Here is a 26,069-nt window from a genome sequence, read left to right on the forward strand (position 1 = left end):
ATTCCTTATTTAGCTATCTTATAGAAACCACCCCACCGCATGGCACATGGCACAACTGAGAGCCTCACGGCAAGGTTGTTGGCTGCTGGTTACGGCCTTTTTTCCGGCGTAGCCGCGTGGGCCGCGCGGCTGCTGTGTTGGAGCTCTGGTGACCGTCCCCAGGCGATGATGGGTTGATGGTGGAGGGGCGGTCGCCTTCCCCGTTCCAAGTTCCAAGCCTGGCCGCGACCTGGCCGCGCTCTCTGCCTCCTGTTCCTCTTGGCACGAGGACAGTGGCGGTTCCGGCCTAGGACCGCAGCCGTGCGCCCGTGCTGCCCCGGCTTTACCTGCCACGCATTTCAGCGGTCCAGAGCCCGCGGGATCGAATGAAGGCCAAGCTTCTGTACCGCCTTCTCACCTGCCACCCGCGAGGTGTTCGACCTTATGGCGCTGAAGCAGTGAAGCGGGTGCGCCGGCGCGCTGTTGAGGTTCAGAGTTGACGTCGACTGAAATCGAGTAACTCACACACCCTTGCTCATCTTAAGCCGTCCGCAGCTTGAACCAAACACTAAATGGAAATGGATGCAGCCCGATTTATTTGGCAACTGCAAATTTTGGTTGCTGCCTGTCAGTCTGTGGACCTGGGGTGGCTAACTTCTGGCTTCGTTTTCTCCATGCTTTCTGCAGATTACGCAGGTGTTGTTGCCCACTGCTTGCCAAGACATGATCGGTTTGTCGATTGTCATGATTAGGTTGCCCAAAGTTCGTCTGTAGTTATGCCAGCTTATCAAAGCTACCTGCCTTCGTGGAAGCTGCGTTACAGATCCAGGTGCGCATCCATAGTCAAAAGATATTTGAACTTATTAGTATACTGCTATTGATAGTCGGTAATTATCTAGGTCCCGTTTGGTTCCAAATGCTAATGGTGGAAGTACTAAACTTTAGCACTAGTGTATCCAAACAGGAGTGCTGATAGGGCGGGCTAAAGTTTAACCAAGACACAAAAACTTTAACAAAGGTATGAGTGCTAATAGGTGCTAAAGTTTAGCACTCAACTTTAACCCCTACAAACAGGCCCTTAGTATCCTATAAGACATTTGGGACCTTGCAATACAAATATAATCATAAGCTAGGCCATGCATATTCCTTTGTGGTAAAACATTAAACAGGGAACTGTTCAAAGTTCTCAGAAACAGAATATAGAATGCAATATAATTCTCTTTACATTTCAATATAGCTAGGTACATATCGAATGGAAAACAGAAGAATAGTTGGTTTATAATAATATGCACTTCTATTTTCAGTATTTACCATTTAGAGGTGCTTCTCTTTCTTATCGAGACTTGAAAGCTACTTTTGCTTGATTTTTATCAAACAAACCAATTCTAGATGTCTAGATGTCTTTTATTTGACATTTAAGCCACTATTCATGTTTTATCATTGTCAGATGACAGTACACGCAACAAAATATCTAAGTGTTACATGCAGCTGCACTGTGGTGCTGTCACATGTGAGTGGAGTGTGAGACTGTGTTGCAAGATGTTGACTTATTGCCTGGAGGTAGTACAAGTATCGACTTACCTGGTAACATCGCAATTGTAAATATGTATCCACACTAAATTATGGCCATGCTTTTAGGGCTTTGCTTTCAATAGAGATTTGGTCTGCATGAAAAATCTGGGTAAACGTCTCCTTGAACGCATGAAACCTTGGGTCTTTCTTTTCCTTAATACAAATTTAATCTCAGTGTATCTCCTTAATATTTAGAGCCTAACTCCACAGAAGTTATTTGGAACTGAAGCTAACTAGCAACTGCGTCGCGAACATAGATTTTTTCCCCCTTATAAGTTTCAACTAGATATGTAATGAACACATTGATCTAACCCATGAGCTATTTAACATGCTAATTAGTTGCAGGTAAAAACTATTCAAAGGCATACTGTGTCTTGCATTTGTATAGTCTCTTTGCTGGTGGGTGATGCAATCTGAATTTGTTATAATTTCTTTTTTTCATAATGTGTGACATACAGATCATGTTGGTGTGAACACAGGTGATCACCAGTCTAAACTGGTGAGCCACCATTTTTGACCAACATTAAATGAAGGGCTTGATTGGAGCCCTAGAACTCACCAGGGGAGTCCCCCCAGTGTGTGGTGCTCTAGAATATAAGGGGTAGAGACCCCAGGGCAGAGGGACGACAAAAAACTAACCTAAGCCTGCCTCTGCTCATCTAAGAACCCAATCTACAGAGCACTACGAGCACTGGGAAGAGGCTTCCTAGACCCCTAACCGGCTAGAAGAAGAAGGAGAACAAGAACAGAGGGAGAACAAGAAGACGGGAGCTCAAGATCAAGGTACTAAACCCTAATCCGAGCCCCTGTTTGTGGTTCTCTCTTAGGCCAGTGATCCTATACATCTAACAATGGCACCAGAGCCATCTAGACCTAAGTTTGAACCCACTAAAGATCAAGAATTTCATGCTAAAAGGCCTGAGTTCATGTTCTTGCCTCTGTTAAGATCAAGATCACGGCCAAAATTATGTTAAACTGAGCTAGGGTTATCAATTAAGCATCAAGAAGAAGGGGAATCGAAGCAATTAAGTCTTAATTCTAAGAAATTCCCCAAAATCCTCAAATCAGGAACCCTAGCTACAGTATTATCCCCAAATTTTTCCCCAAATCCTTGAACCCTAACCCTAAAATCTAAGAGAAGGGCGAGGAGACATACCTAAGGGCCATCCTGGCCATTGCTGGCCTCGGTGTCGCCGCGGCCGGCGTCTCAGTGCGGGCGCACGCCCGGGACTAGGCCCCGTGCGGTTCCCCTGTCCCCGCCGCAACGGCGTACTGCCGGCCTCCTCCGAGTGCCGCGCACCGCCGGAAGACCGGCCACGGGCCGGACCCGCTCCTCCGCCGCGGATCCCGTGGATCTCGCGCGCGCAGGAGGCCGGGATTAAGGCACCGTCGAGCGGTGCTCGACGGAGCTGCACGCCGGCCGCGGCCGCGTGCACCTCCGGCGAGCAGAGCCCGATGGCGCCGCCACCTCCTCCGCCGCGGGCCGCTTCGCCGGCGCCGTCGCCCTCCACTCGCCTACGCCACCGTCGAGAGAGGAGAGAGGGGTGAAGGAGAAAATGAGTTAGGGTTCGCGGGGCGGGCGGCCGGCCGGCGGTTTTGATCCGGTCGGGCACGCTGCAAGCCGTTGGATGGCATCCAACGGCGCGCGGCGGCCGGCTCGCCCCACGGGCCAAACAGGCCGGAAGGGGTGGCCACTTTCCCGGCCCAGGCCCAGGTTTTTGGGCCTGGAGCCCGGGAGAAGAGGCGGTTCGGCCAAATGGGCCGGGCCGAAATAGTGATGGGCCGAAAAATGAGTAATAGGCCGAATTTTTATGATATTTTCCTAAAAATTAAGAAATTAAGTGTTGGGCTGCATAGTAATGGGCCAAATAATGATGGGCTGAATTCAATGAAGGGCTGAAAATAATATCAAAATTTTAGAATGTTTTTCTCCTCTAATTTTGACATTTAAGCATTGTGATTATGAACATTAGTTCATGATTAAATTTTAAAGACCTTTTATTATACTTTAGTAAATAACGATAAGGATTATGATTAGACTTGTTAAAGTAATGAAATTTCCTTATGTTTATTTAAATTTTGTGATGATTACTTTATGGCCATTACTTGAAGTTATTATTTTATGTGTTATAAGCAATTTTTTTTAAGTAAGGCAAAAATTAAGTAAAATTATGGTAAATTTATGTAGTCATGGATAATTAGTTTTTGCTTAGATAATGCCGTTTTAAGTCAGGCCTTATGGAAATCTTTTCTCCATTTATGATTAAGTATTTTTCTTATGTTTATAGTTAAGCATTCTCATTATGTTTTAATGCTTCACTTTATTTCTAAGGCAGTTTATTATAATTATGTTTTGGTTTACTACAATTTATGATTATCACTAAAAATTATGAAATACTCTCCAATTAAATTAGGATTTTTTTTCAGTAAAGTTTTAGATTATGTTTTAAGTCTATTTGAGACATTTATTTGTAAGATTTATGTATCAATTATGATGATGAATTACTTTCATTATGAAATTAAGCTATCTGCCACATATTTATGTGCCACTTGAATTGAGGCTTCATAATAAAGCATCTTATGACCCATAAGTATTATCAATTATGTGAGCATGTTTTAATCACAAAAATTGATATGCCCATAAGTTAAGCATGAAGCTTAAAGACCCATTTTGGGAAGAATCAAATAATGACATTTTTTAATGGCCAGTCCTCTAAGAAATTAAATAATGGGCCATATTTATTTGATGTCGTTAATACTTTTACTTACATTTGAAAAATGTGCATCCCATAAATAAGACCATTAAGGAATCATTTATTATAAAAATTGGGTGCACAAATTCTAATGATGAAGTGGCTTTAATTTAAAATTGTCCTAGACTGGAATCAATCCAACGGGATATTTTTTTATTCAAGACCAGAATTTCAATGGTGATTCGTGGTTGTATTCAAACCGAAGTTGTTTACAATCATGGATTATCATGATTAATTGACTTGTGACTATATACTGACCAAAGTTGTTTATAGTCATGTGTCACTCAGATTAATTGAGTTACTAAGTTGCGAGCTCTTAAGCAATTGTGGGCATAATCATAAACTACGGAGTAAGTTTTATCAGATTAAGCTAATACTGACTGATATGAATAATGAGAAATTATATCAAGGCATATGGGTCATTTTCAATAAAGTTTCCGCTGCAAAAGAAATAACACTCTGATTAAGTGTGGCATACGTTCATCATTCTGGCCAAAGCTGATTGATGAGTGTGTGACTACAAAATTTTGTTATTCCGATTCATCTTCTGGCCAAAGCTGATTTTGAATCGGAGTAATGAAAAGAGTTTATATCTAAAACTAAGTGTGGCTTGTGTTTATCATTCTGGCCAAAGCTGATTGATAAATACATGTCCACAATATTTTTTGTTGGTCTTAATCCACTTCTGGCCAAAGCTGATTTAGGTTATGATTCAACAAAAGAAGTTTTATGCACATGATATTAAGTGTGGTTTGTACTTATTCTTCTGGCCAAAGCTGATGAATAAGTACTAGTTCACAAAATTCTATTGTTCTTTTCCATTTCTGGCCAAAGCTGACTTGGACTGATTCAATAGAAGAAGTTTGTGTTGATGCTTGCTAAAGTATTCAATAAAGCATCACATGCCTCTAAAGATCAAAACTAATGAGTGGCACTAAGCAATTAAATGAGAGTAACTATGCCTCATGGAAAGAACATCCATTTATGAATGTAAAATCAAACTTATGAATTATCCCTATTGATGATAAGTATTAATTAAGTCATAAGTTTCTAATAACATTGTTTTAAATACCACTATCAGAAGTGAAGTGCTTTTACCTGCACCTCATCGGTTCTTAAGATCATAACTAAGATGACATATACAAGTGTCATAAGAGGTGCAGTTCCCATTAGAAAAGTTCAATATTAAGAATATTAATGAGAAATTAATGATTTTATTGATCATCAATACCTAATGGAAAAATATTAAGATAAGTCACTTATGGACAAATATCAGAATAAAGGGGAGCAATCCCTCAATTCTAAATAAACGTAACAATTAGGGGGAGCAATCCTCAAGATAAGTCATAAAGCACATTTGGCATTAATGGTGAGTTATTATCCTCATTGTGTATCAATAAGGATAAGATAATGTCATATGCCTCTGGGCATAATTAAGATTAAAGAAAATGAGACTAAGGTAATAAGATGAGTCTCTAAGTAATAAAAATTCTAAAGAATTGTATTTATGAAAAAGAAGATAATATCATTAGATTCTATTAGTATAAAATTATGTTTATTTTCAATGTATACATTCTTGTTACTTTTATATGTTGTAATAAAGATAAACAAACAAATAAATAAAGGTTCTTCGAAATATGGTACTATTGTATAGACCACATTTCGAGGAGGAGAGTGGAACCTTCATTAGAAAAATAGAAAGGCATTTCATTATTTTCCACCTCTTTATGTCAGGTAAGAATTAAATATTGAGAAAAATATTAAGATAAGTTTATTATGTGTTAGTTTCTTATGTATCATTTAATTAACAATGTTATTCTTACCATGAGCTATATGTTAGCCTTAGAACTGGATACTATTTCAATATGATATCTCACCACTAATGTCACTAAGAGAGCTCTAAAGCAAGGAAGAACAATATTAAAAAACAATTAGCTAAGCTCACTTATGAATACTTGCTTTAGCTCCTTGTGGTGCTTTTAAGCCCACATGAAGATCTTTGATCAATCCCACTTAAAATGAAAGGGATTGATTATGTTATATAAGATATAAAGAATTGATGATATTTGTTGCTCATCATTTGAAAAACTATTGACTCCATAAGTGATACATATGTACAATAAGAAATAAGTTATTTAATTAAGTTTTAAACAATAGGGATATTGTTTTGGTGATACATACTCCAGATTTTCTTTTTATCTGGATACTAAGATTGTTTTGGTGATATCTCTTAAAGTTTTGAACAATAATGTTCACCAAGGTCCAGGCAATGGGTTGATTCCCATTAAGGGCAATAAATTTGCTTATGTTATGGCAGACGTAAGCATTATGTGTTTCATTAAGTTTTGAGTTGCCCTAAATATTCTTAAAAGGACCGGGATATCTGGGAAATAAGTCCAGGACTGGACCCTTGGAAAATCAACTAAGAACAATTTGCCTTATTGGCATAAATGCAAAGGTGTTATGTTACATGCCCACAAATCAGGAATCCAATATTTTGGACAATTATGTTACAAGAAGTGTTGATACTGAGAAATTCCACATAAAGTATTATCAACACTCTTGTGGGAGAAGTCATATGTGGAAGGCTTCAACCAATATTTTACCTAAAGACATCGTTAAAGATGCAAGTTAAGTTGTGGCATGTCTTAAATTATACACCATCAAATATGGATTTGTGTCCCTGATCCATATCATTTTAAAGATAAGAAATTGCTTTAAGCAATTTATCCCGGAAATTATTAAATAAAAGAGTGCAATTTTGGATCGAGTAACATGTCGAGAGGTATTCCCAGACCTAAGACATTGTGAAAGATTGAATCCAGAATCAAACATAAATATTCAAGGCCTACATAAATTATATTTAAGACTAAGTGGTGCTTGACAAATTAAGTATGTCATAAGTGTTGCACATCAAATAAGTTCTAAGATTATGGTGCTCAATATATAAGCATTAAGTGATGTGACATAAGTCCTAAAGATTGAGCATCATGTTTAGAGGCTTGCCTAATAAATTGCCGGCATAAGAAATAAAAGACAGCCTATTTCTAAGGGACAAGCTGTGATTCTGGAAATATGTTGGTTTTCTTTCCTCTTTCAAAAGGTGCATGCACATAAGAATAAATATATGAGGATAAATGTATATGTTTTATACATATAAAAAGGAAAACCAACTGCACTCAGGGACTATAATAACCCCATCTCCCCATAATCCTAAGTGGAATCACTTTGATTTTGAATGGGAACCATGATCACTTAGTCCTGTGGTACTTAATTGACTGTAGTGATTGATTGATCTGGTGTACCATCTTTAAAAAGTGAGTCCGTAAGTTTTATATAAACGTAAGGAATAAATTTTGGAGCTCCTAAGTTAAATAAGTTCATTTGATATGAGGTGGCATACTATAGCAACTGGGTTCAATTGTATGTATAATTCACCATTGTAATCTTTTGTCTTGGTGCGTCATTTTGTTGAAAAGTGGACTTATAAGTTTAGCCTGATGATCAAGGGGGAGAATGTTGGTGTGAACACAGGTGATCACCAGTCTAAACTGGTGAGCCACCATTTTTGACCAACATTAAATGAAGGGCTTGATTGGAGCCCTAGAACTCACCAGGGGAGTCCCCCCAGTGTGTGGTGCTCTAGAATATAAGGGGTAGAGACCCCAGGGCAGAGGGACGACAAAAAACTAACCTAAGCCTGCCTCTGCTCATCTAAGAACCCAATCTACAGAGCACTACGAGCACTGGGAAGAGGCTTCCTAGACCCCTAACCGGTTAGAAGAAGAAGGAGAACAAGAACAGAGGGAGAACAAGAAGACGGGAGCTCAAGATCAAGGTACTAAACCCTAATCCGAGCCCCTATTTGTGGTTCTCTCTTAGGCCAGTGATCCTATACATCTAACAGATCATAGTTATTTCTCATTTCCGTTTTAACAAAATACTAACAGACAGCAAATCTCCAGAAAATAGACATGTAGACGCAATTACAAAAAGCTCTTATTCCTCAGTGAAACGGTTTATCACATCAATCATGTATTTCTCTTAAGTACAATGGGATCATAACATTGGAGGATAGCGTGATATACATAGATGGAGTTTTCAATGTTGTATCGTCCTAAAAGCTGCGTCAAGGTAATCCTTATCGCAAAATTTACTTGCGTAAGTTACCCATGATTCTGAAGATGTTTTGGTAGACCTGAAGTGTCGGCTTCCATGCATGGATAAACCAAGTAGGACTCTGCTTTTGTTTTCTTGAAGTTAGTCTACATCTTGAAAAAGGGTCAGTAAGTTGATATTGAAAAGGAAGCCCATAAACAGATATGTGTAGAGAGGAGTAGCAACACAACCTGGGTCGCATGGCCCAATGTAGAAGGGATAGAATTGGTGTAATGGATGGATTGGATTAGCTTGAGGTCTCGGCCGGTATATATAAGAGTACAAGACTTGGGGTGCAAGGCAACCCTACCGGATATGTATGGCAGTTCGGATACAATATCTAAACTACCAAATATACTCTAACATCCCCCCGCAGTCACAGCGGGAGCACTGCAGACGGTGAGACTGGAGGAGAAGCCGAAGGTAGGAACCGACGGACTGACATCCCCCCGCAGTTGTAGCGTCGGCGCAATGCGGATGCTGCAACTGGAGAGAACCGGCGAGAAACTCATGCGGATGGTAGCCCTTTATGCCGATGTCGAGATAGCCGAGCTGAAGGAGCCATGGTCGAAGATGCCGTGCGTAGAGTAGCCGTGGTCGACGTAGAGCTGTCGAAGTTGCCGAAGACGAGGTAGCCGCACATGAAGCCGCGGGCGCACGAGGAGGCGCCATGGTGGTGGCGTAATGGAGAAGACGCCGGAGACGAAGATGGCGACGCGTCGAGGCAGTCGTAGAGGGAGCGATGCCAAAATCGATGCAGTCAGGCCATCGGGCGACACATGCCCGAGTTTGCCAGGCTCGGGAATGCATCGGGGACGATGGGCACGCACCGGTGTTGCCAATACCGGACGTGCAAGGGAGGATGCACAACCAGACGCCGTCGCCGGGGGGACCAGCAGAGAAGGCCTCCATGGCAGTCGCAGGCGCAGAAGAAGGCGAGGTAGAAGATGCCAACGCCTGCTGTTGCTGGAGTAGACGAAGTAGTCGGGGACGAGATGGCGACACTGGCGACGTGGTTGTGCTAGACAAAGCGAGGAGGGGAACCCAGATTTTCCAGCACAAGGCCGAATGATCCGGTTGACGCGACAGCGGCGCTCGAAAGAGACGGCGAAGAACTCGTACAGCTTGACGAAGACCATGCGCGGGGCGCGCAGCGACGAGTCCACGATGAGGTCGGGGGCGTGGTTGTAGGGTCGAGATGGCGGACTAGAGGGGGGGTGAATAGTCCTTTCTAAAACTAATTGCGCCGGCTAACCGAAACTTATGCAGAATTGAAACTATTCGCTTAGCCAAGACTACACCCCTCTAACTATAACTCTAAGTCACCTCCAAAAAGATCCTACACAAAGCAAATGGAGTGCCAAGCTAGTAAGAGCTCTCTTAATAATTCTAATGCCAAGTCACACAAGCCTAAGCACTAGTACTTCACAAACCGGGGGAGCTCCTACACAATTCTAATGAGCAAAAGCACAAAGCCAACCTAAGCTCACTAGATGCTCAAGGACAAGGATACACAATCCAAATTCAAGAGCTCAACTTGCTTAGTTACACAATCTAAGCAAAAGCAACTAATTAAGCTACACAAGCTAACTAGATACACTAGGATCTCTACTTCTAGCTACACAAGCAAGAAGATGATTAGCAAGCTACACAAGCTAACTAATCACTAGAGAGCAACTACACAAGCACAAGATATAGAAGAATGTAAATACAATGCTTGTGATTTGGAGAATGCAAACCACCGAGAAGAGTAGACAAAGTTGACACGGTGATTTTTATCCCGAGGTTCACTTGGTTGCCACCAAGGTAATCCCCGTTGAGACAAGCTCCAAGGTTGCCGCCGATCCTCTTGCTAGTGGTGACTCTCAAGTCACACTCTCCCACGTGGAGTGCTCACACCGTGCTCTAGCACATGATCCGGCCGGACCACTTGTTGCTCTTCACGTCTCGCTCAACTAGAGTTGCTCTTCGCGGCTCCCGCGGGGTGAGCATAATACCCCTCACAAACTCTTCTCCGGAGCACCGCACAAACTTCTTGCAGGCTTCAATGGAGTCTCTTGCCACCAAGCCGTCTAGGAGGTGGCAACCTCCAAGAGTAACAAGCACACCAGCTTGCAACACGATCACCTAGTGCCACTCGATGCAATCTCTCAAAGCAATCGCACTAGAATCGCTCTCTCACTCGATCGGATGATTACTATCAAGTTAGAGTGAGTAGAGGGCTCTCAAGCACTCTCACACATGGACACCAAGTCCCCAATGTGCTCTCACCACTCAAATGGCCGGCCACACCCTCTATTTATAGAGGGAGGCCCCAAACTAGCCGTTACACTCAAATCCCGTGAAAACTGAGTTTTCGCGGACTGTCCGCCTCACAAAAACCGGACCGTCCGCCATTTAAAACCAACGGCTAGAACTGCAATGATTATGTGTCAGAGTCGACCGTTAGAGCCCCGGGCGGACTGTCCGCGCCCCTGGGGCGGACTGTCCGCGGTTCAAAACTTCGAACCAACTGATTTGCAAACGTCTCTGACTAAATCTGGAAGTTACCGGCGGACTGTCCGCTCCCCAGGGGCGGACTGTCCGCAGTTCAAAACGTGAGCACACACAGAAACCGCAGTGTTTCTGTCCCAGAAATTTCAGTAGGAGGCGGACCGTCCGCCCCCAAGGACCGGACGGTCCGCAGGTCATTTTGGGCACCCAAGACAGAACAACCAAGTTTCTGCGCCCGTTTCAGCTTTTAAAGGCGGACCGTCCGCCCCCATGGACCGGACGGTCCGCAGGTCATTTTGGACCACCCACAGAGCCAAAAACGGTTCTGTTTGAGCTCAACCGAGATAACGGCGGACCGTCCGCCCCTCAATGGCGGACCGTCCGCAGGTCTAGGGCGGACCGTCCACAGGTCTATTTCCAGCAGAAATGTACCTCGGTAAAACGGCCATAACTCTTAGCTCCGATGTCCAAATTAGGTGATCTTGGACTCTATGGAAAGCTAATTCAGAGGGCTACACAACCCAACTGAATTCTTGATCCAAAACACATTGGATCAAAGCAGTATTCCACTCCAAGAGACAACCTAATTTCCGGAGAAAACCAAAAGACCTTTCTTGCTTCCCAAAGTTGATCAACATCAACTCCAACTCTTTCTCCTTTGCAAATGTGCCAACACCACCACGTGAACAACACCATGTGCATGTGTGTTAGCATTTCACAATCATTTTCAAAGGATTTTCACTTGATCTCACCACGCCACTCGATCCTAGCAACATCGCAATGTTAGATCGCTCAAGTGGCACTAGATGACCGATATGCAAACAAGTTTGCCCCTCTTGATAGTACGGCCATCTATCCTAAATCCGGTCATGCACTTCTCTACACAACCTTTGACCGGTGAAATGAAATGCCCTACAAGTCATACCTTTGCCTTGCGCATTCCATTTCATCTTCCCAAATGTTGATGCCACACAAGCACCAAACTCCATCAAGCCTTTTGATCATCATTATGAGTCAACACTTGGCTTGATCTTTCTTAAATGATATGATCCACTCCATATCATCACATGACCTCTTTGGTCCATCGATCTTGACCTTGCTCGCTCTTCACCGTTGCCTCGGTCCATCGGCGCCAAATCTTGCCCAAGCTTCACCGCCTCGCGGTCCCTCGCTTCAAAGCCTTGACTTGCCCTTCTCCATTGCAACCGGTCCATCAAGCCAAGCCTTGTCTTGATCTTCTCTACTTTGGTCACATAACTCCATGTCATGTCTCATATGCAATGAGCTCCTCGATCACACTATATGAGCATAGCATCAACACTTAATCATTTTTCCTCCATGGCACATGTTGCTCATACTAGTGTCTTTGTGTGGACTAATCTCCTGTGTATCTCAACATAAACACTTATTAGTCCACATAAGTTGTCACTCAATTACCAAAACCAAACAAGGGCATTTCAGTGGTCGACGGCGGTGAGGAAGCAACGGCGAAGAAGACCACGGGTGACGCCACTGCTGCCCGAAGAGGCGACGCAGCGACAGCCCTCCGTGCTCGGTGAAGGGCGCGCTCGACGAGGACGGACGTCACGGAAGCCGGGTGGATCACTGTAACGACCCGAAAAATTCACCAAATAAATCACACGCTAATTTTTTTTTCAAAACTCTTTTTCGTCGTTGAGCTCGAGAACCTCCTAAAACCTGAACCCTAAATCCCGAAAATCTTTTCTCTGTCCCAAACACCCGATTCCCAACTCCCGATTCCATTCGTCGATTCCACCTTTCTTTTTCGCCGACCGTACCTTGCACTCTCTCTCTTTTTCCTCACCGCCCGTCGCGGTCGTCGCCGCGAATCTCTCTTTCTCTCTCTCCCCCGCCCTGCCGCGTGCACCCGGGCGCCGCTTGGCCGCTAGCGCCGCGCGTGCCCCACCTACACCGGGCCCGCGCACACGCAGCCGACGCCGCGCGTGGCCGACCGCGGCCGCGGTCGTCGCCGGCACGCACTCACCCTCTCCTTTTCTTTCCCTTTCCTCATTTTTCCATTTTCTCTCCTCTTTTCTCCATTTCTTTTCCCCTCTTCCTTTTTCTTTTCCTCCTTTTCTTTTTCTCTTTTTCTTTTCTCTCCCTTCTCCTCCCTCCTTCCCGCGCGCTGCAGAGCACCGCCCCCCCAACCGCCGCGCCCGCACCGACCCGGCGTCACCCCTCGCTCCCTGCTCCCTCCCCGGGCCGCTCCCCGCTCCCGGCCTGCCCCTCCCGCGCGCGCCTCCCCTCCCTGCCACGCGCCCGAGCACCTTGCCCGCACGCGCCGCCCGCAGCCGCTTGGCCGCGCGCACGCCGCCCGGCCCGGCCCCGACCTCGCCCCCCACGCTGCAGAGCCGCGTGCCGCCGAACCCACGCGCGCGCGGTACGCGCCCGCCGGCCCCAGAACACCGCTTGGCCACCACCTGCCCGCGCGCCCCCTCTGACCCGCACCCCGCCACTGGCCGCCTGCCCCATGCGCCACCACCGCTGCGCGCGCTCCTGCTCCGCACACCAGCCCGGCCCGACTCCCCTTCGCCTTCCCCAAGCAGGCCGCTTGCTGCCCCTGCCCCGCGCACGCAACGCTCCCCTCCACGCGCACGCGGCGCGCCGGGCCGCGCCACCCCTCCCCGCTCCCAGCCCGCTCTGCTCCGCACGCTTGCTCGCCTCCCGCACGCGCGCTCGCTCCGCTCGGCCGCCGCTGCACCTGGCCCACGCGAACGCGCGCGTCCGCCCAGCCGGCCGCCTGCTGCTCCCTTGTCCCCGCGCGCGCACGCACGGCACGCCGCGACGCGACGTCGCTCGACCGCGCACGCCACGACGCCAGCTGCCCGCCGTTGACGCCCGAACAGCGCCGCCTGCGCCGGTCGCCGCCTGCCCGAGGCGTCACGTCACCAGCGCCCGCCACGCCGTGCCGCCCACCGCCGAGCCCCACCTCGCTGCAGCCTTCACGCCGGCCAAGCCTGCCTCATTGCTGCCGCTTCAATGCCGCCGTCGCCTCAGCTACAAGCTTGCCGCTGTTTGTGTTGACGCCGAGCAGTCGCATCCACAGTCGCCGGGATTGAAGGCGCCACCAGCCGAGCTCGACCTCTCCGCCTATAAAAGGACCCCCCCCCCCCCCCGGCGCCGCTCCTCAGCACCTCACCCCAAGCCCACCGCCCTAGCCTCCACAGTGCCAGCGCCGCCGCCACGCACCATCAGCGCTGCCGCTGCCCGCTCCCGTCGCCCCGCCTCCTCGCCGTGCCTCAGGCGAAGGTGAGAGGGGGGAATCGAACCCCTGCACCCTGCTGCCCCTTTTCCCCTCCTCTCCGGCCGTCGCCGTGACTCCGAGCCGTAGGCCCAACGCCGCCACCGCCCCGCTACCGCACCCCGCCGCGGCCAGGCCGACCCGGGCCGCCTCCGCCCGAGCTGCGGCCGGGAATCGACCCCGCAGGCCTCCCTGGCCCGTTTCCCCCTTACCCCGGAGCCGCCCCGAGCCCTTGGCCGCCGGATTCGACACCGCCAGCGAGCCGCCTCCCCCTCCCCTGTTTCCCAGCGCGGGGGAGGAAGAGAACAGGGCAATATGCCCAAAACCCCCTAGCCTTCCTCCTATTTAGTAAGAAACCTCCCACCTTTTGACCATTTTGCAAAAGAAACCCCTTCTTTTATTATATTTCAAAACAGACCCTCCCACCTTAAGAAAACATTTATAAATAAGCCCCTGACCCTTTTAGAATAACCCAAATAATTTCTAAATCACCAACCAATCCCCTGCATTCTCTATTATAATTACAAATAGGTCCCTGGACCCCTGTTTAACCCCTAACCCTTTATGTAACCTATCATTTCATACACCAAACGAACTCTGATCGACCCGAAACTCTACCACGCCTTTCTTAACCTAGTTTCGGCCATGCCATTAGGAATCTACCCAAAAATATTACTCCGTACTCCATATCTTATGTGTTCCCGATTCGAGCTCAACGATAGATCTTTATTTTCTGTGTATTGATTGTGTGCTTGTTTGTGTGCGCTGTACACCACGGAGTGAACGAAGGAGAGCCCGTCAACGAGCAGTACTGTGAGCAGGTGAACGAGGACCCGTTCCACGACCCCGAGCCCGAATGACAGGACATCCCAGAAGGCTTTGAAGGCGGCAAGTTCAATCCCATCCTTTGATGCATGTTTCTGTCCTAGTTTTTAAATACACAACCCAATGGCCTGCTTTATAAAATTGCATATGTTTTGCTTGCATGAAAACACGGTTGGATAGCCACCCCTTGATTTGTGATGACCATTCCTTGACCACCTAGATTAATGTCTGATTTTGCTTGGACGTTAATCGATATTAGAACGCTTAGGACTTTACTCATAATACGATTTATTTTATAAAGAAAATGTGTGCGTATGTGGGATGGGATAAATGTGGTGTTTTTGTAAAGAAAGTTTAGACGGGATGGATGGCATTTCTTTCGATCTGCCATTTGGTGTGCTCGTGCCAATGTGGCAGGGCAAAGAAGGGAGATATACATCTTGTCGTGTCTAAGGACCGAGTTGGTGTGTCATCTCACCTAACTCCACTATCGTGCAAACCACTCGACCGTTGAATCGGCAACGGCTTAGCATAAATCCCACTAGTTAATTTGATAGCCATCAGGAGAGCTGAGAGCAACGGGTGACTAAGGAGAAGGGATAAGCCCCGAGTGACTTATGCCCGGTTATACATAAGTGAACGGTCGATGACCCCTTAGTGCATCCCGTGATGGCTAGTCAGGTTTAGCTAAGGTGGGTAATGGCTATGTCGGGATCTACACCGACACTTCGGTGCTCGTGTTGTGGTACCCGCTTGTGGGTAAAGTTGCACACCTCTGCAGAATTAAAAGCTATTCGAATAGCCGTGCCCACGGTACTGGGCGAGTTACGGTGTGGTCACATAACTAGTGTTTCATTGGGATGGGCTAGCGTGAGTTGTTTTGAAAATGTGTTCGGCAGTTGTGCCGTGTGCTACGACGGACGGGGAGTCCGGTAGCAGTTTAAAACTTGAACTCCGTGTTACTCAATACAAAAACTGGTTTCTGAAATGTTTTCTGCTAAATAAACCCCTGCATAAAATTTAGCTTTCTACAAACTAAACCGTAACCTTACTCTTGATTTACCTGTGCATACTATTCTGATATAACCCCCTCCGTGGGTGTGGTTGGACTTGCTGAGTACGTTTGTACTCACCCCATTCTTACTTTTTACAGAGGAAGACCCAGACTTCGTGAGAGACAACGCCGAGTAGGGTTATCGTTCTACACCCAATCTTGCCTGTGGAACCGACCCTGTTCGCGATGATTTCGCTGACGCAGTACTCTGAGCCCGAGCTAGATCCCATGTGGGTCGCGCTCTGGTGTTATGTTGTAGCTTGGTTACTTTTTATTATCATCTGTATCGAGTGTCCTTCTCGGAGGTTTGTATGGTAATGAACCATCTGATGTAATAAATGTGGCATCAGCCTCCTGGGACTGATGTTTGTATCACATTTAAGTTCTCTCTTATGAGGGGACGCTTCAATCACGCACATCGGCTGATCAGACCGAGTAGCGTGAGGCGAGACGACGGTGGGCGAAGTCGGTGAAGGCGTCCCGATCGGTGAAGGCGACGACGAGCCAGCGAAGGTCGACGTGCGGACGAGGCGGCGATGTAGGTGGCGGCGCAAACGAGCGCCCCCTAGGGTGCCGGCCATCTAGCCATGCCGCAGGGTCGGAGAGGAAGAAGAGGCCGGTGAAGTCGACGCCGTCGTCGAGGTAGAGGCGCGAAGTCGACGGGCGGTGGGCGACGCAATCCCGATCTCTGATCGGGCAAAAGAAAAGTTGATACAGCAGCAGCTTGTGTAGTACCTCGGGTGCACGTAGCAGAACCCCTCGTCCTCTTATCTCTTGCCACCTCTCACGTCCACGGTCAAGAAGGCCATGGGAGAGAGGGAGAAGACAAAGAAAAGGGCTGAGCGTGCGGCGATGTGGAGAAGCGGGGCGGATCCGGTCCGGGGGCGAAGGCAAGGCGGGGCGGAGCCACACCAAGGCGGTTCCCGCTTGGCGCGGTGACGGATCCCGCCGGATCGAGCAGATCCCCGCCTGGATCCGTGGAGCGGCGGTGGACCCCGCCCAGAGGCGGCGGCGGCCAGCGATGGATCCCGCCAGGAGGCGGTGGCGCCCGGCGGCGGATCCCGCTAGGGCGGACGGCGAGGCAGCGGCGCCCGACGGCGGAGGGACGAGGTGAAGCTGGACGCCGCCAGGGGGGTTCGTCGGCGACGAGCGTAAGTAGCACTCGGCAGCCCCTGCTGCCGTGGCAGCACGGGTCGGAGGCGGGTGCTGCAGGAGGCCGCGACTGCCACCACGGCAGCGCGGGACGGTGGTGTCGTCGATGATTCCCTGCGGATGACGAGATACTTCCCAATCTGCTGCTGCTTGACGCGATCTGGCGGCGGATTAAACTGATCCGCCGCGGAGAGGGGCGCTGCCCCCGGCGGAGGTCATGAGCGACCTCCCCGGGGGCGCGCTAGGAGGCCGTTGAGGGGGCGCTTTGGAGGTGCGCCGTGGAGGACGGCCGGCGGCGCGCGGAGGGCGGGGTGCGAGAAGGGCAGCGGAAGATTAGCCTAGGATCTCAAACCCTAATCTCGTGATACCATGTAGAAGGGATAGAATTGGTGTAATGGATGGATTGGATTAGCTTGAGGTCTCGGCCGGTATATATAAGAGTACAAGACTTGGGGTGCAAGGCAACCCTACCGGATATGTATGGCAGTCCGGATACAATATCTAAACTACCAAATATACTCTAACACCCAAACTTAAATTTCCTCATTTCCTATCTATACAGGGCCACAGGCATCGAGGTACAGTAGTAGTACTAACAAGGAGACCGTTTTCTCTCATGTGTTGAAGTGAGTTAACTTAAATTCTGAGTATCTTCTCCTGAAGTTGTATTAAGCGAATGGATTGATGGTTCTGGGGGGCAAGATAAGAATTGCATTGGTGGAATTTCTAATTCAGTAACACTCTTCTCTAGCATGTCTATGAACTTGGTGATAGAAGGCCGAGCTTCTGGCATCATTTGTATGCACCACAAACCAACCAAAGCCATCTTTGTTGCCATCTCCTCGGTTGTGCTTGTCACTTCAAAGGTTTCAAGTGTACCCCCATTAGATATGTGACCATGAAGCCATTCCGGGAAATAAATTTGGCTAGAATTTTCAGGATTTGTTTGCACATTTCTTCTCCCCCCAACCATCTCCAAAAGCGCCATTCCAAAGCTGTAGATGTCTGACTTGGTTGATACAACACCAAAACTTCTAGAGAACACTTCAGGAGCAATGAAGCCAATGGTTCCTCGCGCGCCAGCCATTGATGAAACAACACTCTCCTTGATGTTACAGAGTTTGGCCAGGCCAAAATCAGCAATTTTTGGACAATAATTCTCATCTAAAAGGATATTGTGAGGCTTGACATCAAAATGGATGATGCGCCTATTGCACCCTCTGTGCAAATATTCTAGTCCACGTGCAATGCCAATTGCAATGTCATATAATTTTTCCCACCCTAAAGTTGATTTTGGATTTTCAGAATAGATATACCGCTCCAATGATCCATTAGTCATGTACTCATATATGAGACCTCGCCTTGATCCTTCTATACAAAATCCAAGTAGGCAAACTATGTTAACATGAGAGGTGTTGACAATGCTTACAACCTCGTTAACAAATTCCTCTCCATCGCCTCTCGAGTTATGAAGTAGCTTGACAGCAACAGGGCGTCCATCCTTAAGCTCACCTTTGAAAACCATGCCATATCCTCCTTCCCCTAGTTTTTCACTGAAAGACCTTGTTATCCTTTTCAGGTCAGCGTACCTGTATCTTTTGGGTCTTATCCCATATCTGGATAGTATCAATTCAATATTTGCTTTGGTTTCACAATTCTTTCTCTGGACAAGGGATAATTTTGTCCAAAGTGGCTTCAGCACTGCAAGAAAACATCCTAAAAGCACCCCAGAACTTGCAGATATGAACACTGCAAGTAAACGGAAAGGAAGAAACATTTAAATACATTTAAAAGTAGTAATACATCACGAAGCAACATTGATGCTTCCTTATCGGCTAGTAATTTTTTTTGGATTTTTTTCTTGAACACTACAGTACTTGGATCTTCTGCTGCTATGAGTGAAGTTCTTACCTGCCATGAGCAAACTATTGTTCTTGCTGTGATCTCCATCTGCAGATAACACATAAGTTGATTGAATAAATAAGCAATTTTGTGGAAATTTACTGTTGGAATCGCTTGAGGTTATGGTCTCATATATATATATATACTTTTTTTATATCTATATATATATATATATATACACATTAAGAGAGAATTTGACAAGCTTCACTACTTAAGTTGCAGCACAAAGCGAAATGATGATGGAGAAATGTCACAGTAATGATAGGTAACAGTGGACCAGGTGCGAGGTAAGCAGTGACAACATCAATCAATGATTCATCCAACTTTTTGCATGAATTGTAAATTTTCATTTTTGCACAAGACTAGTTTGAAACATAATAGGATTTTTCTTTTTTAAGATGAAAACTGCAATTTTCACATTTTAGTTTTCATGTTATGTGTAACAAATCTGTCTCTTTCTAATATAATACTGGAACTGAAGTGATCTCAGGCACATAGAAAGGTAATCATGTTACCTCCAGGGGAAGGTGAAACGCAATCTGAAAGCGACAAAAGGTACTTCCTTATGCTTCCCGATTGCACTGAGAAATTGACCAGGGGGATTTGCCCAGCACTGCCAACCTCACTGAAGCTCAGGATCCATTCGAACCGCGGAGAGGCATGGCATGAAGCAAGACTGCGCTCATCCGGCTCTATGCTTTGGTGAACCTCCTTGTCAACCCCAAAGATGCTGTGGAAAACTGTGATGTTGCTGTGGGCGCAGCTGATCGATGAGAACCACGTCACCAAGTCTGGGTAACTTCTCTTGAAGTTGTCCACAGGCGGCATGAAGTTGAAGATGAAACTGCAGGACAAGTTGTTGCTGACGCTGAGCTGCACATCCTGGACTACCACGGTATGGGACTCGTACTGAATTTCTTTCAGCAGTAGTTGGCTGTTAACAGTGAGATCCAGCTCCGGACCCAGTTGGCCGCAGCTGACGTTAATGGATTTCCTACAGGCTGGGTCGAGACCCGGAGTACCAACGAAGAAAGGAGGTCTGATCTCGATGGGTTCGGTACTGTTGCATTGAAGCTCGGACGGGCATGAAGTGGCCGAGGAGAAGGTTGGGAGTAGGATGAAGAGGAAGATGGCCAGAGAGGCCGAGGAGACTGGTGAGGTGCTCATCGCTGGGCAATAGACCCTAACAACTCAGGCTTGCAACTGCATCAGCCGCTGCAAAGTTATTCTGCAAGGCAGATGCCAGTGGCCTTTAAGGCAATGCTACAGGTGCACGGGGCGAAGACCCGCGGTAGAGTTGAAGAGTGTCACGCAGATAGCGAATGTGCCCGTTTCCTCCAAATTCAAAGTCGTTACTGTTGACGAGGGCCGCCGAGTTACCACCAGTAAAACAAAAGAACGACTAGCAAATCAGTCTCACTGGTCAGTACTTCAGTAAGCAGTTCGGTCAGTACACGGCGAGTAACTGCAAAGGTCCCCGTCAAGCTCAACAGCTTATCGTGTGCAAGAACTCCAAACGATCGAACTCGACGTTGTACAGTCACTCTGCTAATGGTTTGTAAACCAAACCAAAACCACACCAAACTATTTTATTATTAATATATTTTAGAAATCAAACCAACTCCATCCACTTGTTATTCCACCCAAACCAACCCAAACTACTTGCTCTCTTCCTCCAAAGCAAACCAAACCAATAGTTGCAACCCAAACAAACCGGTTTCAAACTACTACATCAAATTATCTCCAACTAGTTTAGTGGCTTCGCTTTTGACGTGGGGTCCACGCATAAAGTTTAAGCTACAATGTTTTGCACAGAGTAGCTGCCAGTCATACTGAGCCATCTCCAAAAAATTTCAGTCAATTTCGATAAAATTTTATAGTGTGAACGCGAGATTTTATTTCTAGGGTCCGACTCTTGATGTGGGACCCACATGTAGTTTTAGCCACACTGCTTTGCACAAAGTAGCTGCGAGTCATCTCCAACAAGTTTCGGTCAGTTTTGATAAAATTTTATAGTGTGAACACGAGATTTTATTTTTAGGGTCCGGCTCTTGACGTGGGATCCACATGTAGTTCTAGCCACACTGCTTTACCCAGAATAGCTGCCAGTTATACTGAGTCGTCTCCAATAAATTTCAGTAAATTTCGATAAAATTTTATAGTGCGAACACAAAATTTTAGTTTTAGAATCCGGCTCTTTGTGTGAGGACCGTGTAAGAGAGCAAACCATACTAATCCAAACTAATCCAAACGATTTGCACCCTGAAACCAATCCACCCCAAACCATATGTGCGTAGAACCCGCTTGCCCCCCATATACTGAGAAACCGAATGCAAAACCAAACCACTCGACCCCGGTTAGGATCCAAACCGTTAGCAGCTTGACGTTGTACAGACTTTTATGCGTATCCATGTATCATAGTACACAGGACGCATGCAACAAACACACAAGTGCACGACAAATCTACTAGGAGTACTACATGCCTACATGAGACGACACACCGAACTAGTTGATGATCATCACCGGAGGCCCGTACTGAAGCATCGTTCATTGCCGTCCAACGAGTTGACACGGTGACGGATCAGCCCGAGATCTGGACGGTCTTGACCTGCGGCTTCTTGGCCTCGTCCTTGGGCACGGTGACGGTGAGCACGCCGTCCTCCATGGCTGCGCGTACCTGGTCCAGCCTGGCGCCGCGCGGGAGGCGGAAGCGGCGCTGGAACCTGCCGCTGCTGCGCTCGACGAGGCGCCACGCCTCGCCCTCGCCGGGCTCCTCCCTGGCGCGCTCGCCGCTGATGACGAGCACGCCGCCGTCCTCCACCTCGACCCTGGCGGCGTCCTTGCCGACGCCCGGCAGGTCGGCCCTGAGCACGTGCGCGGCGGGGGTCTCCTTCCAGTCCACGCGCACGTTGGTGAGCACGGGGCACTGCTCCGCCAGCGGCCGGACGACGCCGAGCGGGTCCGCCGACGCCCAGAAGTCCAGCGACAGCGGGTCGAACACGTTGCCGCTTCCCCGCACCAGCGACATGGCAGATCGAGTTAGCTGAAAGCCTGAGGCCGAACCTGAACGAAGTTGATGCTGCTGCTGCTGTTAGTTTGCTGTTGCTGCTTCGATTCCTCGCGTCGAATTTGGTGAGTTCTGGCTAGATGACCATTGCATTTTATAGCTAGTTGGATGCGTCGTGAAGGGTCCAGGGCTGGTTGTCTCCTGCTTGTTCTGGATGGCCAGTTGGAGACGAGGAGTCGCGAAGGCTTCACCGCGAAATCGAGCGCGCGGATCAGCAGAGTTTTCTAGACTCGATAGGAGGAGTGCTGGCGCGGCGTGGGCCATGGATGGGCCTGGGCGCGCGGGATCACTGGCCGAGCCGGACGGGCTGAGCGGGCATCGTGCGTGATACGCTGTAAAAGTGGATTGTGTGGGCTCGGAGATTCTAAACGAACTTCGGTCGAAGTGAAACCACCACAGGAGTGTGAACATGGGCCTCCATTCCAGCTGGGGTAGCGGCTAGCCTTGATGGGCTAATCTTCCTCTTAGAAAAGAAAGCCTTGATGGGCTGTGTTTATAGCTGATGACAGATTGTCCTACCCCGAGGACAGACGTGGCCGGTGCCTTGGAGGTTGGAGCCTTCGAGGAAGCTTCTGCCTGCCGAAACTTTAGGAGAGTGTTTAGTTGATGAAAAAGTTTGAGTTTGACTATTTTGATATATTTTGTTGTTATTTAATAATTAATATTTAATAATAGATAAATTAATATTATTAGATTTATATCGTAGAAATCAGTTAGACTATATAATTAATTATTTTTTTCAACTGTATTTAATATTCCATGTATGTGTCCGAAAATTCAATGTAACACATACTGCACAAATTTTTTTGGGAACTAAACGCGGTCTTAGAGCAACTCCAACAGATTGATTTTCCTTTTTTTTCTTTCTATTTTTTAGCCATAAAGAAAATTTAGGGGAAAAATTTTAGCTCCAACAGATTAATTTATCTCTATCTCCTTTCCTCTTTATTTCCCTCCCCTCTCTCTCTTTTTTAAAGGGGAATTTCACATTCTCTCTTCCCTTCTCCCTTTCTATCTATTTTTTCTTAGCTACAAGATCCACATGCATGAGAAGATCCTGACTACTCATGAATTAAAAGGGAAAGTAAAAAATCAATCTGCTAAAATATATCTCTCCAATAAATTAAAATTATGATGAGAAATTTCTCTATAAAATAAAAAAAAATCAATCTGTTGGACGGCTCGGGACACCGAGATCCGCCCCCCACCCACCCCCCGCATCCCGGCCGGCCGGGCCGGACCACGTGCCTCGACCCCGGCGCGATGCCTGGCAGATGTGCCGACCGAGGCAGCAGCCACGCAGACTCACGGCCCGCGGGTTTCTACTTTCTTTATCCAGCGAGCGAGAAAAGTCGGCGCGCCCTGCCGCTGCGTGTCGATAACGCTGGCAGCTGCCCCGGCGGCCTATAATAATATCTCCGGCGTCCGGCGAGACCATCCCAACAACCAATACTTCCACTTCTTAACGAGCTCCCAAGTCGCATCGCCTCTTCTTCTTCTTCACCTGCTCGCTGCAGCAGAATCACACAGCCAGTTCCTCTCGACACAACCAGCTCTTCACCATGTCGAACGGCACCGAGAAGCGAGCCCAGGCGGCGGCGGCGGCGGCGGCCCAGCAGCAGAGGCCCCCGGCGGTGTCCGCGGAGATGCAGAAGGTGTTCTCCCGCTTCGACGCGGACGGCGACGGCCGGATCTCCCCCTCGGAGCTGGCCGCGGTTTCGCGCGCCATCTCCCCGCCGCCGAGCTCCTCGCACGGGGGCCGCGAGGTGGCCGCCATGATGGACGAGCTCGACACGGACCGCGACGGCTACGTGGACTTGGGCGAGTTCGCGGCGTTTCACGCGCGATCCGCCGGCCGCGGGGACGACGGCGAGCTCGAGGCCGAGCTCCGCGCCGCCTTCGACGTCTACGACGTCGACGGGGACGGCCGCATCACGACCGCCGAGCTCGGCAAGGTGCTCGCGCAGATCGGGGAGGGCTGCAGCGCCGAGGAGTGCGAGCGGATCATCGCCAACGTCGACGTGGACGGCGACGGGTGCGTCGGGTTCGAGGAGTTCAAGACGATGATGGCACCCCAACCCCAAGGCAGCACCGCCGCCGACGCGCCCGGCGGCGGCCTCCCTGACAAGGCCAAGGAGTGAGTGACAGATGTGATCAGGGGGGAAGGGTCGGAGTGCCTCTAGGATCATTTTCACCTAGAGTAAATGCTCCCTCGTGATGTTACTAGAAAAGGCGCGCGACATTGCCGCGCAAGGCCTGTGACGGGCCAATTGCGATTGAAATTGTAAACGTTGTTTTTGAAATAGGTTGTGCTTTCTGTTGGTTTTGAGTGAGGGATCATATGAGTATGAAATCATATCTAGTAGCTTAGATTTTACCACCCTCAAACCTGCAATTTTCACTACAACATTGGCGGGCCAATTGTGATTGAAGTTGTATATGTTGCCTTTGAAGAGCTTGTGCTTTCTGTTGGTTTTGAGTGAGGGATCATACCAGTATGAAACCATATCTAGTAGCTTAGATTGTACCACCCTCAAACCTGCAATTTTCACTACAGCATTGGCTGTCACTATATGAATTCAATACGATGAATATGAAATTCTACTGCTCCAGATTCCTTGTGAGAAAGTAGTTAGTGAGATGGAGAGGTAAAGGACTTGAGGAACCCATCATAACGCTACTAAGCTTGTCAGGGATCAGCTGCAGAGCAACACTTCTCAAAGTAAGCGGCATACTGACAAAATCAAGTGTTCTCATCGCCCTCTTTTCTAAAATTGGATGCATGCATAAGGTAACTATGTGTCTCATTTCTATGATTCCGAATGATTAATGAGACATCACCATACTCTTGAATGATTAATGAGACATCACCCTCTGGCGAGCGCGCACACCGGCGAGCCAGCCGCGGCGGTGCCATCCCGCCCGCTCCGCCCGGTCACCGTGGCTAGAGACGCCGCCGTTTCCGCGTGGAGAGAGAAGGGAGAGGGAAGAATGGAATAGGGTTTGCGGGGACGACGCCGGCGTCGCCGGTTTTGTTCAGGCGAAAAGACCGGACGACCGTCGGATTTGATCCGACGGCCGGCGGTGGCCGAGCGACGAATGGGCCACAAGCGGCCCGAGAGGGATGCCGCGGCGGGCCAATTCGGCGGCCCGGCCGTTGGCTGTCGGGCCTCGGGCCCACGAGGAGGCGGCCGAGCAGGCCGCGGGCCGCTGGGCCGAATTATCAGTGTACTGTTTTATCGTTTTTTCTATTTTCCAGAAGCAATTTCAATGGTATTTTGCATGAATTTGTTTATAATTTGATCTCTATTCAATTTTGCACCAACGTGTATATTGTTTAGAGCTAAAAGTTCACAGTATTGCTTCTGAAAATAGAAATTTTCTACTTGTTTCCGCTGCAAAAGTCATTACAGTTGCTCTTTACTTTAATTCGAACCAACGAGACAATTAAAGTTTAAGAGCATGGTTAAAAGATTATTTTTGAGCATTATGGTATTGTTAATTTTCTGACCAACGTTGTTAATTATAATACTGTAATTTCATAGTTTTTGTGCATTTACTTCTATTTCTGCCCAACGGTGATATAGATTTAATTGCATAAACAGTTGTATGTTCTATTTTGACCAACGTTGGAATTTTACATGCAATTATTGTTATTATGTTCTCACTATTTTTTGAAATTTTCAGCGGGGATGAACTTGATGGGATTCATCAGTCACATCCCGATTCTAAAAGGAGACAACTATGGCGAATGGATCAAGAAGGTTGATCTTGCTTTCGTCTGTGGAGAGGTGGATGAGATGATCACCACTCCAAAGTCCACTGAGCCACTGGCTCCAGTGAGAGGGGAAT

The 26,069-nt window shown here is 47.8% G+C and overlaps 3 protein-coding genes and 1 long non-coding RNA gene across 5 annotated transcripts; 2 read left to right on the top strand and 2 right to left on the bottom strand.

Moving 5' to 3' along the window:
* Window positions 1-53: 53 nt before the first annotated feature.
* Window positions 54-20,767, top strand: LOC120673998. 2 transcript variants are annotated; one of them, XR_005674944.1, is made up of 4 exons: window positions 54-495; window positions 667-808; window positions 19,367-20,045; window positions 20,151-20,767. It is a non-coding gene; the product is annotated as an uncharacterized LOC120673998 (long non-coding RNA). The 2 variants fall into 2 exon arrangements; XR_005674943.1 differs by having other exon boundaries at window positions 19,373-20,045.
* On the bottom strand, window positions 16,872-20,355 carry LOC120673994 (rust resistance kinase Lr10-like). Its single transcript, XM_039955056.1, has 3 exons — window positions 19,666-20,355; window positions 19,160-19,198; window positions 16,872-18,997 (listed from the first exon to the last, which is right to left on the bottom strand). The coding sequence occupies exons 1-3, from the start codon at window positions 20,315-20,317 to the stop codon at window positions 17,880-17,882; spliced, it is 1,809 nt and encodes a 602-aa protein (XP_039810990.1). The 5' UTR covers window positions 20,318-20,355; the 3' UTR covers window positions 16,872-17,879.
* Window positions 20,768-21,481: 714 nt separating the features above from the next.
* On the bottom strand, window positions 21,482-22,451 carry LOC120673996 (16.6 kDa heat shock protein-like). The gene has a single exon (XM_039955059.1). The coding sequence runs from the start codon at window positions 22,176-22,178 to the stop codon at window positions 21,732-21,734; it is 447 nt and encodes a 148-aa protein (XP_039810993.1). The 5' UTR covers window positions 22,179-22,451; the 3' UTR covers window positions 21,482-21,731.
* A 1,218-nt stretch (window positions 22,452-23,669) lies between these two features.
* On the top strand, window positions 23,670-24,621 carry LOC120673995 (probable calcium-binding protein CML16). Its single transcript, XM_039955057.1, has one exon. The coding sequence runs from the start codon at window positions 23,780-23,782 to the stop codon at window positions 24,356-24,358; it is 579 nt and encodes a 192-aa protein (XP_039810991.1). The 5' UTR covers window positions 23,670-23,779; the 3' UTR covers window positions 24,359-24,621.
* The last annotated feature ends 1,448 nt before the right edge of the window (window positions 24,622-26,069 follow it).

The sequence above is a fragment of the Panicum virgatum genome, chromosome 5N (genome assembly GCF_016808335.1).
Source record: "Panicum virgatum strain AP13 chromosome 5N, P.virgatum_v5, whole genome shotgun sequence".
NCBI classification, from domain to species: Eukaryota; Viridiplantae; Streptophyta; class Magnoliopsida; order Poales; family Poaceae; genus Panicum; species Panicum virgatum.

What these genes read in the sequence shown, in the direction of transcription:
- LOC120673995 (XM_039955057.1), top strand. Translation starts at nt 23,780, where the DNA reads ATGTCGAACGGCACCGAGAAGCGAGCCCAGGCGGCGGCGGCGGCGGCG.
- LOC120673996 (XM_039955059.1), bottom strand. Translation starts at nt 22,178, where the DNA reads ATGTCGCTGGTGCGGGGAAGCGGCAACGTGTTCGACCCGCTGTCGCTG.
- LOC120673994 (XM_039955056.1), bottom strand. Translation starts at nt 20,317, where the DNA reads ATGAGCACCTCACCAGTCTCCTCGGCCTCTCTGGCCATCTTCCTCTTC. An exon ending in CGTTTCACCTTCCCCTGGAG is followed by an intron (nt 19,199 to 19,665) that starts GTAACATGATTA and finishes TGTTATCTGCAG; the next exon opens with ATGGAGATCACAGCAAGAAC. An exon ending in CAATAGTTTGCTCATGGCAG is followed by an intron (nt 18,998 to 19,159) that starts GTAAGAACTTCA and finishes GTTTACTTGCAG; the next exon opens with TGTTCATATCTGCAAGTTCT.